The sequence below is a fragment of the Drosophila grimshawi genome, unplaced genomic scaffold, assembly GCF_018153295.1.
Source record: "Drosophila grimshawi isolate 15287-2541.00 unplaced genomic scaffold, ASM1815329v1 contig_1367, whole genome shotgun sequence".
NCBI lineage: Eukaryota > Metazoa > Arthropoda > Insecta > Diptera > Drosophilidae > Drosophila > Drosophila grimshawi.
Window position 1 is genome coordinate 5,333,500 of NW_025062889.1, and position 15,951 is coordinate 5,349,450.

Here is a 15,951-nt window from a genome sequence, read left to right on the forward strand (position 1 = left end):
GTTTGAGACACATCAAAAAGTCAAATCCCTTTGCTGAAAGTAACGTCTGCCATATTTAAGAAGTGTTTTCTGCACATTTTTTTGTGTTCCCTTTGCGTTTCTTGGCAAGTTTTGCGTGTTGTTCGTTGTGCGTTGTGAAATTAAATTAAAGTTTATGCAAGCGTAACGGCAAGCAGCAAAAATCATTTGCCACAAAATCCACTAAAACCCAATTTTGTGCAACAAATAAAATGCAACACGCACAAAACAAGTGGCAGAGGAGAGCCGAGTACACAACAGTGGCAACAGCATGTGTAGAAAGCGCAGCAAGGAGCCAGCTGCCAGCTGGCAGGACAAGGACATGCGCCACTCGCAGACAAACTGACGAGGCAAGTCCAAAACAAAAAACAAAACAAACAAAAACCAGGCAAAAAAAATGCAGATGAAAAGGAGCAAAAAGTGCTCAAGACGTTGCCACGTTTGTGTTCCAAAGTGGGTTTGGGCTTTGTTGGGTTTTGTTGGGTTTTGTTTCTGTGGCTATAATTCTGGGGAACGGTTTCGGTCTTGTGGGCTCTGACGCAGATAAGCAAAAGTTCGTCTCTGCAGTTTGCATGCAGCTCTCAGTCGTCGTCGTCGTCGTCGTCGTCCTGCGGCAAGTGCTTGAGTGGAAGTTGATGCCGAATCAGAACTTAAAAATCATTTCATATGGCAGGCAATGCCGACTTTTAGCCAAGCAGTCAGTTGCTCTCCAACTCTCTCACTCTGTCACTCTGGGCTATCTAAGGGAATTGAGTGTGCAGCAGCAGCAGCAGCAGCTGACGTAACAAGCAGCAATCTGCTCTTGTTGCCTGCAACATGTTTCAGTTGCAATGCTTGCTGCATTAGATAAAAACTGAAAGCGACATTTTGTGGCCAATCTAGTGCAACCCTGGGCTGTCAATTCAGTTCTTAAACGATTTTACTTTATAACGCTTTAAGTATTCTACCAAAAAAATCTAAACAGATACAAAAAGATACAAAAAGATACCAAAAGATACCAAAAGATGCAAAAAGATACAAAAAGATACAAAAATCAATTGAAAAATCACATTGGAAACGTCTTCAACATTCTTTTTTGTACAACTCCATCAAATGGTGTTAGGCAAGCTGCTAACTATTAAGTCAAGTAAAATATATATATATTTATATATATATATATATATATATATATATTATATGTAATGCCCTTTCACACACTATTTGGTTTCAATCTCAAGCTGATTTCCTGCAGTGAAAGGCAATCGGATGCTGCACAGCTCGGTAATTTAAAACGAATCTGCGTATTTTTCAAATAATTAAATGCTTCGAAATGAAAGTGGCAACTTGACAACTCGACCGTCAAGGGCCAAGCTCATCATCATCATCATCATCATGATCATGATCATCATGCTGAAGTTGGGTGTTGACGGATTTTCTTTCGTTTCGTTTAGTTTTGTGATTATTCGCTTTGATGATGATGAAAGTCAAGTCAGTTCACTGAAGGCAACTTAATGCCAAACTTAGCTGAAAAGGCAAACAGATAAACTGTTGCAGCCCAGCTAAATCGTTATCACTCCTCGATTGCATAGCTGTAAGGCGACACTTTGTGTTTTGACAGTGCAACTGCAACAGACAACAAACTACTTGGTGGCATTTGAAGTGAAAGCAGGTCTTAAGGTCTTCCTTCTTTGAGCACTGCCAAAGGAGCGTTTGGCAAGTGACTTTTGCACCTGGCTTGGGTATGTTGTACAATTGAACATTGAATATCAACAGCTGACGGAGCTGTGTCACTGAGTGCGTTATGAGAAATGCGTTTGGTATCGGCGAGTTACGCATACGCCATGTTGGCCAAACTCGTAACGAGTTCTATTTCAATTTGTGCTGAGCAAACCAAATTAAAGCGAGGGCTGTTCAATAACTTTGACGGTGCCTAAATTGCTGTGAGATATTTAAATTGAAACATTTCGAAATAAATACTGCACAGTGATAATTATTTAAGCCACATTAAGAGCAACAAACTTGACTTAAATATGCCTTTTGCGTTTTCTAATAATTTGTGAAACTACAATTGCAGCCCTAATATTTTTCTGCACGCTTTCGCAGCGGCCTCGCACTCGGTTTGCATTCGACAAGTAGTACTTCATTTCACTCATTAAAATCGCACTCAGAGCCTGACTGGCAAAGGCAATGATGAAATGCCAGCACCGGGATTCGTTGCCAGCCCCACATCCTTTGCTGTCTCCCTCTCTCTCTGCCTCTCTCTCGCTCCACTTACCACCCTTGGCAACCGTCAGCTAAGCACACACACACATAAAGAGACAGCCATTAACGCGTATGTTGCCCAATTTAATGGGATGCGAACATTTTTGCAGGTATTTCAAGCGACGACCCTTAGGCCAAAATGTAGAGCTCCATAATGGGCCATATCGAGAGGCAACCGCAGAAAACAGGAGCAGGCGCTTGTAATGGCATTTTGTTTGTTTGATTTGCACTTGTGTGTGTGTAGATGTGTGTGTGTGTGTAGATGTGTGTGTGTGTGTGTGAGTGTGTGTGTGTTGATGTGTCTGTATCTGTGCGTGGGCATCTCTTAATTACAGCGATTATTTAGCCAGAAAATTGAATTTATTGCTGCCAGGAAGATCAGGCACTTTAAACACCTTTCGAGCAGCAGCCAGCAGCGATAAAAATAAAAGATAGAATAGCTAAAGGTGAGCGAGAGCAACAATCTCTGGCAAGAGACCTTAAAACGAACTTGTTATTTTAGCTGTTTGTGCTTTAAGCAACTACAGTGCCACTCCTGATATTTGTGATAGTTGTCGAGCCAGTTAAATTTGTGTGTCCAATTTTAGTTTACTTTAGATGAGTAGAACCTCATCGAAGGTTCAAGAGCGGAACACAAGTGTGAAATCGAAGAAAAGTAACTAAAATGCGAAGCTATGCAGCTGTAAGTTGGTCTGATCTAATCATTAAGTAAATGGAAGACAAGATGTGAACTTCAGCTTTTAATCAGCTAGAATTCAGTTGTTATAATTGAAAATATGGCTATAAATGGCCAGAAAGGTCAACTGGGCAACTTCCGCAAGTGGTTCGCTGCGATTTGATGTTGCTTAGCAAAAGGATCGAGAGATCAACAATATCATCAGAATAAATATCTATAATGATAATAATATATTTATATAAATAATATATATAAATATTTCAAGATATTTTGCATTTAAATAGTTGCAAGTGGATGGAAAATTAACTATAATTAACTAAGGAAAATGCATTTATGATTAAATTTACAACGGTTATGCTACTAATTACTGGAGACTGGATAAGTCATTAATATTATCGAACTCTTCACCAAAAGTGAACCTTAACTTGTCAAGCAATGCAGTCGCTGAATGGTTTGTCATTGTTTGTCTTGTTGCAACAGAATTTATCGCTGATTGTTGTGCAGCCAGCACCAGCTGGCAATGTGGCAGGGGTTGATCTGTTGGCCTGCGAAACTGGTTATGTGTGGAATAATGAGACGAAAGCCTGTGAGGCTCAAATAAGCTCACGGAGTGCGAACTGCGAGTGGGGATACCGGAAGAATATACGTATGGATGAGTGCAGAAGGGCCAAGTACAACGTTGGGGCAAATCAGAAGGGCACCATCCGCAAATGGTGGGACAAGACAATTAGTCGACACGAGGGACCGCTGCCCACACAGAAACCGGTGATAAGAAAGACCAAATAATCAATGAACCACATCGAAATGTGCTTAAATAAACAAATAAGAAAGAAATCATTTTGAGCTGTTTTCATTTGCAATTATCAATGGAAGAAAACCAAACATTAACTGCAACTTTCGTATACAATTTCAAGTCAAGCTAAGATTTCAGACTACTTATTATAAATACCACACAAGTAATGAAGCAATTTGTATATAGACTAAATTCTATTAAACGTTGCATGCTTATTAATCAAGCTTCGACTCTTGTTGTTCGTTGCAGGTACGTTCTGTCGAATTGCCAACAATGAGGCAATGTGGCAATGTGGCAATGACAAAGGAAGCAGTGGCCAGAACAAATGTCACGTGAGCCACAAACTTTTTGCTTTTTATTTGCTCTACTTGTGTTCATCAGGCCAAAGCTAACACATACACTTATTTGGCCAGCTCATTTTCAGATTTTGTGCAACGAATTTATACCCTTTCTGCGGGTAACACAAGTTTAGCATTCAAAACAAATAATATAAAATATTTACACATATCCGGCATCTCTTTTACTATATTTGATATATCTTGACAACTTGTAATTTGTAACCTTAATTTTAATTTAATTTAAATTGTGGACTTTTCTAATTTTTGTCTTAAGTCTGATTATCTTGTAAATTTGGCAAAGATTCGCTTTTATTTATTAAAGATCTGCTCAGTTATCAGCAAGGGTAATAAATCATCTGCCTATTTTTATTTTTAGTTGCTTTTAGTACACCTCGTTTTTTTCCATTTGTATTTTTTTGTTGCAGTTGCCCCTTGACTCGAACTCGTGATTTGCTGCAATGCCAAACGCGCTTGGCCAAAATCACGTAAGCAGTCGCAAAAGGGGGCTTTTGGCGGATGGAGAAGGGGGCCAAAGGCATGTGTCTCCCGCCGCTACTTTGCTCTGATTACAAACCCAACAATAACAACAACAAAAGAGACAACAACAACAGCAACAACAACAACCACAGCAAAATGTTATGCGCGCTTTGTTAACGCCTGAGTGCCCCGCCCAAAAATTCCTTGTACTCTGAATGTTTTTTTCTCTCTTGTTTTTTTCGTTTTTTTTTTTTTTTGGTCTCTCCACATTTCCCGGCAGCGCCTTTCTTGGCCATGTGTTTGTTTTTCTTTGCCGGTCGTCATGTGCCAAGTTTGTTTTAAGTGAAAATTGAAACTCAGCTCAGCAACTGTCCAGCTTTTTATTTGGTGATTGCTTCGCTGGCCAAATCTTGTAACTGAAAACTCAAAGCAAACTGAAACGTCTACGTGACAGGAGGATCTGTCGCACCGGAAGTGGATTTAAGGACACGAATAATCACACACACACACCTATGTACACTTGGCGAAAACTGGCATATTTTTTACATTTATAAGCGTATTTGCAACTTTAATCTAGAGTGAAAACCAAAATCAAAAATACTTTGTTATTGATTTTTTTTATCTGATCTTTTTCTATGGAAAATTTCGAACCAACTTTGCATTTCCAACTTTTTATGTAGCATTATTCTCAAGATCAAATCAAGATCAAAAATTGCTGATATTACAAAATCGAAAATACCATTTTCAACTTTAAATGTGCTGATATCCTTCAGGTAAAACCATGTTTGATCCGTAGATTTTTGAAACATCCTAAACAATTAACAGAACAAGAATTAGCTTCACTTTTTCAAGACATTCACCGCTTTTTTATTTATGTTTTCTGATGTCAAACTTATAACATTCTTTATTTATATCAATATCAGTTTTCTAGCAAAATAATACATTTTGCATTATGCTTTGTTGGGCGGTACTCCAAGCGTTTTGTTGTATGCATACAGCACACCCAAAATAGTTAATAGAATCAAATTCGACTTCATTTTACTCTTGACTTCTCAGCTCAGGCGTGCCTTTTATAGAGTATTTTTGAGAACTAAAAACAATCGCATTGGCAACACTTCACACTAATTATTTAAGTATAGATGTAAACAATTAGTACCCGGTAGAATATAGAACAAATTCGACTTATGCAATCGACAACAAAAGCGTCTTTTTGGGGTGTCAAATTTTGACATGCTTTTTGCTTTTTTTCTTTTCTAGTTAAAAACGAGTTTCCAACTTTAAATGTGTTCTTATCTGAAAAGCTCTTTGTCCTCATTTGAGCACACAATTTGTATTTTTATTTGTTTATAGAATTAATTACAATATTTGGAGCTTTTGAAAGCACGCCGAATGGCGAATGTGGGCAGTTGACGGATGTAACGCCTCATGGATTGCTCATCGTTGACGCCAAGTGGAAAGTCCATCAGTTTGAATATGTTGCCATTCACCTCGGTGCAGAGGCACTTTCTCGATACTTTGCTCTTCTTCTTCTTCGTCGTCATCTTCCTTTGTGTACTTTTTATGCCACAAATATCCTCAGTTGGACACAAACTTAGAACCGATTTCATCATCGAACGTTTAGTTTTGCGCTTCTTTTTCAGGGTTTTTGTCTGCTTTTTGGCAATTGTCCGTTTGCGTTGGGGTTTCACCGATGTCGACGGCAAAATGTCGCCAATTTCGGACTCACAAAATGAAGTGAATTCCGAATTGGTGTACATCACCTCAGCGGAGCTGTCGCCAGCCGGCTTGCGGTAGGTCGACGAGGGCATCTTGCAGATGCGACAAATGACGCTCGGCGTTAAGGTTTTGCCAGCTCTTCGCTTCTTTCTGACCTTGCCACGATCAGCCGGAGCAGCAGCAGCAGCAGCGGAAGTAGTAGCACCATCCGCAGCACCAGCAGCAGCAGCTGGCTCTGCATCATCATCATCATCATCATCAGTGGCCTCGGCCTGCAACTGCGTTTCCACATCTGATGTCTGATTTCCCCCGTCTACAGTTTTATCATCGCTTTGCTTCTGCAATTAAAGTTGATTATTATTTTTATATTTCTTTATTTTATTTCATGTTTCTTTTTTCTTACACCATTTTTCTTTGCAGCTTCGGACATATTTTGACTTCCAAAAAATTGACTATGAATCCGCTGGAATAATATTTATCTACAATTTTTAGTTGTGTTGTGGAACAGTTCAAAACATTAAATGAGGCTGCAGGGCTGACTCAGTTGTGACGGCTGCTCTCGATTCCCAGCGCCTACTTGGGATTCTCTAAACAATTACTTGGAAATCTATTTCGCCTTTTGAGCTTAGAGCTTAAGAGTTGTATTCAATATTTACCATTTTGTTGGCGTTTTTTTTATTCGCCCATAAATTGTGGGTCGTCGAGTTCACTTCGAGGCAGGCATCATTGTTAAATTTTTATCTTATCGTAACTTCAGCTCCACTTCTCTCTACATCTCTTTCTCTCTCTCTGTCTCTCTCTCTCTCTCTCTCTCTCTCTCATTTTATTGCTGAGGACTCTTTATCGGTTTATTGGTTGACTTTCAGACTGAGTTTACTTTCGCCGTGCTGTTTAACTTTGAGCTTGACCAAAACTTGCTGCCCCGCAGCCACAGGCCAACTTATATTTCTATAGATAGATTTCTGGTGTATCTTTAAGTCGGGGGGTGGGGCTCTGTGGGTGGCGTTGGGCAAAATTGTTTTATGCTGTGCACGGTAAAAATTCACATAATTGCAGTTGAAATTCAACAAACAACAGCAAAGCGTAAATAGAAAGCGCAAAGTCAACAGAAAACCAGAAAAATACTATTAAAAAAAGGTAAAAAAAATAAAAATAAAAAAAAATGAGAGAAAATACGAGCTGCAATTGGGCGGGGCACTGGTGTAAACTTGTTGGTTCAAACCGTTGGTCACACACACACACACACACACACACACACACACACACAGCCACGTTGAAAGAGAATCCCAACAACAACAATAACAACAACAAACACAACAAACAAACAAACAAATAGTCGCTAACCTTTGGCCCGACTTCCACTTCAGGTGCACCAAGTAATTGCAACTGAAACTGAAACTTGGCAAAGTTGCAAAATAATACAAATATAAAAAAAAGGAGCGCACGACAGGATATTCGCCATTAGCAAGCCGAAGATGGCATACACTGACAAAAGTTGGGTTCAACTCAAATTGACAAATTTTAGAAAATAATTAAAAAGCAACAAAATCAATTATTGACAGATTGTTGCAATGAGAGAGAAACAATTTTGATATGGAGAGTATTACGAGACTATTGCTAAATATAATTTAAGATGCGACACATCAAAATACCCACAACAAGGACATACAAAAAGAGCTAAAAAAGAGCACAAAAATTAAATGAAATGCTGCTTAAAATTGAAGTTGGAGCAGCTGCAAGGAGACATCTATCGGCTTAAAGCAATACGGGTTAGAGTATACGCTGTACGCATATATCTATATATCTATATATATATATAGAACTAGGAGTTGGAGCAGGTAGGAGCAGATGCTGCTCGGTGTCCAGGACACACGGTGGCAGTGCACAAAAGCATTTCGATGCAGGTCACTGCGGCTAAATTAAAAGAAATCGAGCGGGTGGCAAATGTTACCTTCGCTCGACAATATATGTGTGGAGAGATAAGGGACCTTCACAGGACATCCTAGAGCACATCTCTCGCACTCTCTCTCTCTCTCTCTTTCTCTCTTGGTGCGTCTGTTGTGGATTTTAATTAAAATCTTTAAGCTGCTGTTGATTATTAATTATAAATGCATGTTGTGTGCAACAGCAGCAGCTGCAGTTGATAAGGCAACTAGCGAAAGTTTATTATGATGCTTATTAGATTGCAATTTTACTTGCCACCAAACGCAGTCCACCCCCCCTCCACCTCCTTCTTCACACCTTTGGCAAGACCTACTCAATATTCATGACTTCTTAGAAATGGGTCCCTCCGGAGCAGCAGGGCAGACGAAGTGAATGTGGGTGAATAGTTTACTAAAGATTCATTCAACTCTGAAGTAACTCAATTTCGGAATAATATATATAATATATATTTAAATAAGAAAGCACTAAAAATAAAAATAATATCACAAATGCAAATTTGAAATAAATAAATAAATAAATATTGAAATGAGATTACAAAAATAAATGCGAGAAATAAAAAGTAAATTAAAATAAAATCAAAAATATTATTCTATTAAGAAATATCTAAAATACAATTATAATAAATCAAATGTATTTTCGGAAATATTCGCTGCTTATTTAAATATATTTTTGATTGTACAACAATATGTTTAATATAAATACAAATTGCATTACTTTTGGCAGCCGTAAAATTGTTGAACTTACTTTCGACTACTTAAATCGATTGCAATTTCCAAAATGCTAAAGTCGAAAGCCATTTTGCCCATTTCTGCGCTATTTGCAAATCCATTTTGCAAATTATCAAACGGCATATTTGGCCAACAAACCCCCCTCAATTCATACCTTTTGACCCGACTGGCAGAGGGGCAGGGCCAAAATTGAGTTGTGGGCGTGAGTTGAAAAGCTGGCGACGACTTTTTCACTTGGACTTGAGGCCAAAACCAACAACAACAAATATGTCTCTCTCTGTGTGTGTGTGTGTGTATGTGTGTGTGTGTTGTCTGTCATAGTTTGGCGCACACACAAACCACTTCTTTTTTCTGTTAGCTTCTACATTTTTCATTTACTTTGGTGTTGTTCAAATTTCTGATATATTCACATTTTGGCTTTTTGGCCACAGTCTTCTTGGCCATGCGCTTTTAGACAACGTTTTTCGCCATTTTGCCCCAACGGGCACAACACACACACACATATATATATATATATATACATATATATATATATATGTGCTCGAGCGTAGGCCGCTGAATATATTTGTTGTTCTTCTTGGCCTTTCACGTTTACCTTGTGTTGCCTGTTTCCGTATCGGTTGTCCCTTTGCCCACTCCTTTTCCACACCCCCTTCCCCCCACCTGCCACTCCCTTAACCAACCTTCACTTCATGCCCCAGCAACGCTGCTGTGCGCTGTTTGTGTTTTCCGAGTACTTGGTTATGGTAATCGAATTTCAAATTATTGCCATGAGCTATATGCATGTCTGACAACAACAGGACAACAGTCGGGACAACAGCTAGGACATCAGCCAGGACATCAGCCAGGACATTCAGCAAGCCGATATGGCAAATTCTTTTGCTCTCCAGTTCCGTCTGTGTATCCTTTTTGGCCAGGCTATTTTAGTTGCATGAGCCAAGTTGTCAAACAGCAAATGAAAGCATTTTTATAGCAACAAAATTGAGTTTTTTATTTATTTTATTTTATTTGATTTATTTATGCATTTATTATTAACATTAAGTTTTAATATAAAAATATATTTCTTTAATTTTTTAAATATTTTTGTTAGTTGTATTAATTTCCTTTCGACTATAAAAAATCATTTATATTTTTTATATATTATTTATTTATAATATTTTCAGTTATTACTATTTTTTTCATATACAATTTTAAAACTTTTATTTTTTAAATAAATTTACTTATTTATATATTAATAAACTTCAAGGGTATTAAATTGTCATCATGCCTTTCATAATTTTTTCAGCTTCGTTTTCATTTTTTATTTTTTTTTTTGTTGTAATTTTATTTTCGTATGTTTTCTTTTTTCTAACGCGCCATTTTCCGGTAGCCTGTGACGCTTTTCCAACTTGCTTGCGGGATATTTTTCAGCATGAATTTGTATGCGTGTGTGTGTTTCTGTGTGTGTGTGTGTATTTGCATGTTTTTTTTTGGAGATTTTCTCAGCTTTTTTGCTTTATTTTTCGAATATTTTTTTGCTACTCCTTTTGTGGAAGATGAATTTGTTTCGGTTTGTGGAGTGATTTTTTTGTTAATGCTTGTTGTTTGCATAGTTGTTGTTTGTGTGTGTATGTGTGTGTGTAGTGTGTGTGTGTAGTGTGTAGTGTGTAGTGTCCTTATGTCCATTGCTGTTGTTTACATCCTGTGTTTTTGGCGCGTTTTGAATATTTTTGCGGTGCATGTTTTGTCATGCAATAATTTAATTGTCGGATTTGGCAGCTTAAAAGCGAAACACAAACAAACACACACACACACACACACACAGATGCCGCCGCAGACATGGCCAACTCAATGGCTTGTGTGTGTGTGGGCGTGGCAGGTGGTCAACTTTTCGGCCAGTTTGTTTTACGCCTGACACTTTGTGCTTTATTTTTTATTTATGTTTTCATTTTGCCTGTTTTGCTTCAGCGGAAACCCCTACAAAAAATAAATAACCGTTACTTTGTTTTCTATCAATTTTGCAATAATTTTACAGTTGTTAATTTTCAAATATAATTTTTAAAAAATCCATTTGAACACAGAGCCAAGTTGTCAATTTCTTAATTAATTAATTAATCAATTCCCTTACAAATTGCATCTAATTTTTCGCCGAGTGTACGTATCTTCAAGATGCATCTTGCAACTAGCCAAAAATGAAAAGAAAAAAACAGAATTGAAATCAATTTCTATCAATTTTAAGTAGTTTCAAGTTTTCTTTTGGCGTTTTGCTTTTTGCCCCATTCGAATTTCGCATTTGGCATTTCCCACTCCGCAAAACTGATTTCAATTATAGCCAATTAAGCGAAAAAAGGACTTAAAAAGCAACAACAACAACAACAAATCAACTGCACTTTTATGTTGCAACATTAACGAAGGCCAACAACAACAACAACAAAAAAGCCAAGAAACAGCAGCAGCTGAAGCAGCATAAAGAAGCAACCAGCTGCAGACAATCAATAGCCAGAATCTTCCCCTCAGACCTACCCCCTACCCCCTCTCTTTACCCTGTTTTGCACCTTGACTGCCTTCGTTTTCCGAGCCAAGTCGAAAAAGTTTTTATCCATTTTCGACTCCCGCATTTCAATGCGCCAAATGTTAAAACAAACAAACAAATAAATTAGTGTTCAATCAGCGTAATTTCTACAATTGCCACCCCCTCCCCTCCACACCCCACCCTCTCCAGCAGCCCTCCCTAAGGACAGCCACCCCCCCCCCCCCTTGCTCTTCGCTTGCTTTGTCTTCGTTTTTTGGGGAAATTGTGTTAACTTGGCTCAATTGCACTTGCTGGGCGTGTAAGGGGGCAGGGGGTGGCTTAGGTTAGGGGGTGGGAGTTGGGTGAAGTGGATTTGGAGGTTAGGTTTCGATTGACTTTGCAGTTAGTTGTAAGTAATTAAGACTAGCGGACTAAAAGCAAACAAAACTCTGCCTTCGAATTTTCGGTAATTTGCTTAATTTGAATTCGAATGCACTTTGGCCAAGTCAACTCAAGAAGGTGGTGGAGAAGGGGTGGGCGGGAGAGGAGGGGTTGTAATTGGTTAAGTAAGATTATAGAAAAGAAGTTTTAATTGTTTTTAATCGCGATTTACTTTTGAGCCGCCGACTTGAGCTTAGACTACAAAGTAGCTAAGCTTATAGAGCGTTATCGATAATTATCGATTAGAGGAATATTTAATAATATAATAAATTATTATAAATTGAAATATAATATCAATAAAAAACTATAAATTATCACTTGTGAAAACAAATAGTTTTCATTGCGATCGCAGTTTATCGATAACGATGACTTTGACACTTTCTATCTATCTAGTTCATCTATCATTCATATTCCAATAAGATTCTAAATCACTCAAAGTATTAATAATGTTCTACAGCACTCAAAAGTATGCAAAAGAAAACGGTTAAAATCAATGCTCATAAAATAGCTCAAAAAATTAAAATAAAAGTATAAATAAAATTTATGCATATAATAATAATTCTATAAAATGATTGCTTATTAAATATATATAATATAATAACAATAATAATAAGATCTAAAAACACTCGAGCAGCGCATTTAGATTAACACTCAAAATCACTCAGACAAAACTGGGAACAGTTTCCCATTGACTGAAAGCGCTCTCACAGTAAAATCACTCACAGAGCCTAAGAGCAAGCGACGCAAGAGCAGAGCGCAACTGTCACTCAATTTATGCGCAGAGCGCCACAAGAGTTGAGCGCAACTCGTTTCACATTTGCTGATCTGCTGTGATCTTCCAATAAGAGTGCCGCACATGTGCGTAGGTGTCGCTGTGCGAGTAATTAGATAAAGAGAGCGCGAGAGAGAGGGAGCGGAAGAGAGTGCTGCTGTCTGGCTGCTAACTGTGGTGATCTTGTGTGGCATCTGGAGGCTGACTCACTCGCAACGCAATACATGTGTATGGAAATACCTATTACAATGTATGCAAATTAGAGTTGAGCACGTGTCGCGTTGCAGCACGAAATTTAAAAGTAAATGAGAAGCTCAAAGATTGTTCAAAGGAAATATTTATCAGAAAACTACAAATGATATTGTTATATGTAAAAACAATTATTAAGCATCTTTTATACCTCTTTTATTATCTTGCAAAAAACTGGAGAGCGAAACATGTTTATTCATTTCTCTCATAAATTACATTTTTATTACTTACCGTCCATTTTGAAACTAGTTCGTGTCGTGTTGCTTTAGTTGGACACGCGCTCATCTCTAATGCATAATAATCAAGCGAGGACGACGTCATCAGCTTTCTGTTGCTTGTGACTGGTTCTGTTAATGATTCTTTCTCACTCACTCTCCATCGTCTCCTTGTCGCACTATCTTCCAAACTGGTTTGTTTCACTTATGCCAAAAAAAAACAACAAAAATTGAATATGCAAGTCGATCAGTTCGCCGGTCTCTTTGCGAAGATCGCGTGTGCGGCGTCAGCAGTTAGCTAATTAGCTGACTGAGCTTCATTCCCATTTGAATAGCATTAGCATCAAAATGTCACCGTTAGATGCCAATTAGAATTTGCATGCGGCTGAGTAAGAGAGGCGTTACCTATGCACGCTCTGTCTCGCTATGCGCTCTCTCGCGCTCTCTCTCTGTATCTTTCGCTCTCTGTGTTTGCTGAGGAGCCAATCCCTGTGCGCGAGATTTTTTCTTCGTTTCCTTTTTGCTTTTTGCTCTACCTTTGCGACCTCCTTTTCCTTTTACGGCGGCACGAAAAAAAAAACGCAAAGGAGAGAGGGAGAGGTGGGTGCGAGGGAGATGGCGAGAGGCACACCTTGGCAAAGCCTTGAACACGTTCTTGGAAACAGGCGAACACAAAAAGGGTGCAGCAAAATACACAAAACGAGTTTCAGTCGCTGCCTGCCGGTCAGCATTCGACTGATTTAATTTTTTCTCGTCTTTCTTTCTTTTTTTGTTTTGTATCGCATACAGCATCCAGCAAAACTTTACTTTGCTTCTCCTTACTGCTGTCTCACTCGCCCTCTCCCTCTCTGTTTCTCTGTTTGTCCGTTGCTTACAATTCCAATACCGAACTTCAGCTTGAAACTGCGTCGACTGCGCTGTCGGCGCTGGCGTCTGCGTCTGCGCAACTTTTGATTTTGCCTGAAACCGGTTTGCCACCTCACTTCCACTACTCCACCCCTCCCACACTGTGGAGTCTGCGCATTGCTTTAGTATCTCTGTTTCTACAACTGACCCCCTGAACAAACCCACAACAAAACACACGCAACAACAACAACAACAGCAACAGCTCAGCGTAGCCAGCCGACAAATGTTTCACTTAATGATCTCGTCAAGTGTTTTGTGGGCGAGTTGGGGGATTTTTTGACATGCATGTTTGTAATTAAATTGCAACCAGATACTAATGATAATGGTAAATGATTCTTCACGAACTCTTCACATTTTGTCTGTATTCCATGAGGAATTGTCTCTCGACTGTCTTAGTTTATATTCTTTATTTTCTATTAAAGTTAAGTGATGAACAATTCTTTATAACTAGCAGTTGCTCAAAAATAGAATGTTAAATGTCAAAATGCCAATTAAAAATGCTCCAAAATATATTTGTCGCTCGCCAACCAGTTAAAATAAACGTGTTAAGATATAAATAAATATATAAATGCCACATTAAAAATCAACAAATGCAGCATCTTCATTATTTAATTTATTTAATACAAATGCAAATTTAAAGGCTGCATAAGAAGACACCAGAAACAGCATTTAACGATTTGCGCAAACAAACCAGTTAACAGCAGCAAGTTATTCCTGAATTTGATCGATCCACCAAATAAATTTCGTTGTTTCCAAACCGAATTCGATTTCGATCACTTTGCTGCCTGCGCAAGCAGCTTCCCATCTGCATGTGTGTGTGTGTGTGAGTGTGTGTGTGCATTGAAAAGTTTTCGAGTTGCTTTTGGTTCGTACTCCAGTTTTATTCGTGCCTCAATGTGGCATGTGCCCAACAACCAACTACAAAAAGTGGGATAACTTAAAATTGTCTCAGCTCGCAACTCGTTGTCTGTTTTTTTCTGCTTTTCTTCTTCTTCTCATTTTGTGTCTGCATAATGAATGAGAGCAGAGGTGACTAGTCGTATGTGTGTGTGTGTGTGCAGTTGGCGCTGCATGCGAGCTTTGCTATTAGAAAAGAGCAAGAACAACAACAACAACAACCTTTCACTTGCCCTCGAGCAGCAGCCGTTCGCCGAGCAGCTTCCATGTGGTCGGTCGGCTGCACCAACTACGACTGACGGTAGCAGCAGCAGCAACAACAACAGCAAACAAAGCAAAACTCCAATTTTCAAATGTTATTATAAATAGCGGACTCACACGTACACACACACACACATAGAACATAAGAAAACAACACAATAACAGCAGCAACAACAACAACACTAGCGTCTGCTTAATAGACATTGCGGGGGCGTTGAGATCACTCTTCCCACAATCTCTTTCTCTCTCTCGCTCACTGTCTCATACGCGCTCGTTCGTTCTCTTTAGTTTCTTTCTTGCTTTCTTTCACACTGTTGTTGTTGCTGTTATTGGTGCTCTTTGTGCCGTGGTTTTTCTTGTTTAGACTTCTTTAACAGTTCTTCTTCTTCTTATTATTCTTCTGTTGTTGCTGTTGTTTTTGTTGCCTTTTCTAATCAATTTACATTCACTTTTTAACAGATAAATGCACATGTTTATATCATTTAATGGCTTTTTCTCAGTGGGGGTGTCTGTGTCTGTGTGTGTGTGCGTATGTATTTGTCTGTGTTTTTGTGTTTGTTTGTGTGTTACGAGATTTATGGCATAGAAATGTCAAAATTGTTTTGTATGTCCGAAAATAACGGTACTTACAGCTTTCAGCTTTTCGTTGCTATTTTTAAACGGCCATTGAAAATGTCAAACTGAAAGATTTGCTTCGCTTTAAATATAGCCATATCTTTTACTAAATTTTAATGTGCACTTTTCTCAAAAGTTGAACCATTTCTGAAGGTGACTTTCAGCATCTTGAA

At 38.5% G+C, this 15,951-nt stretch overlaps 1 protein-coding gene across 1 annotated transcript; it reads right to left on the reverse strand.

Moving 5' to 3' along the window:
* Positions 1-5,819: 5,819 nt before the first annotated feature.
* Positions 5,820-6,776, reverse strand: LOC116805023. Its single transcript, XM_032734688.2, has 2 exons — positions 6,663-6,776; positions 5,820-6,597 (listed from the first exon to the last, which is right to left on the reverse strand). Exons 1-2 carry the CDS (start codon positions 6,687-6,689, stop codon positions 5,896-5,898), a joined length of 729 nt encoding a protein of 242 aa, XP_032590579.1. The 5' UTR covers positions 6,690-6,776; the 3' UTR covers positions 5,820-5,895.
* Positions 6,777-15,951: the final 9,175 nt, after the last annotated feature.

Bases quoted from the DNA above. Each gene is read 5' to 3' on its own strand.
- LOC116805023 (XM_032734688.2), bottom strand. From the start codon at position 6,689: ATGTCCGAAGCTGCAAAGAAAAATGGT. The intron at 6,598-6,662 runs GTAAGAAAAAAG...CTTTAATTGCAG, and splicing joins AAGCTGCAAAGAAAAATGGT to AAGCAAAGCGATGATAAAAC.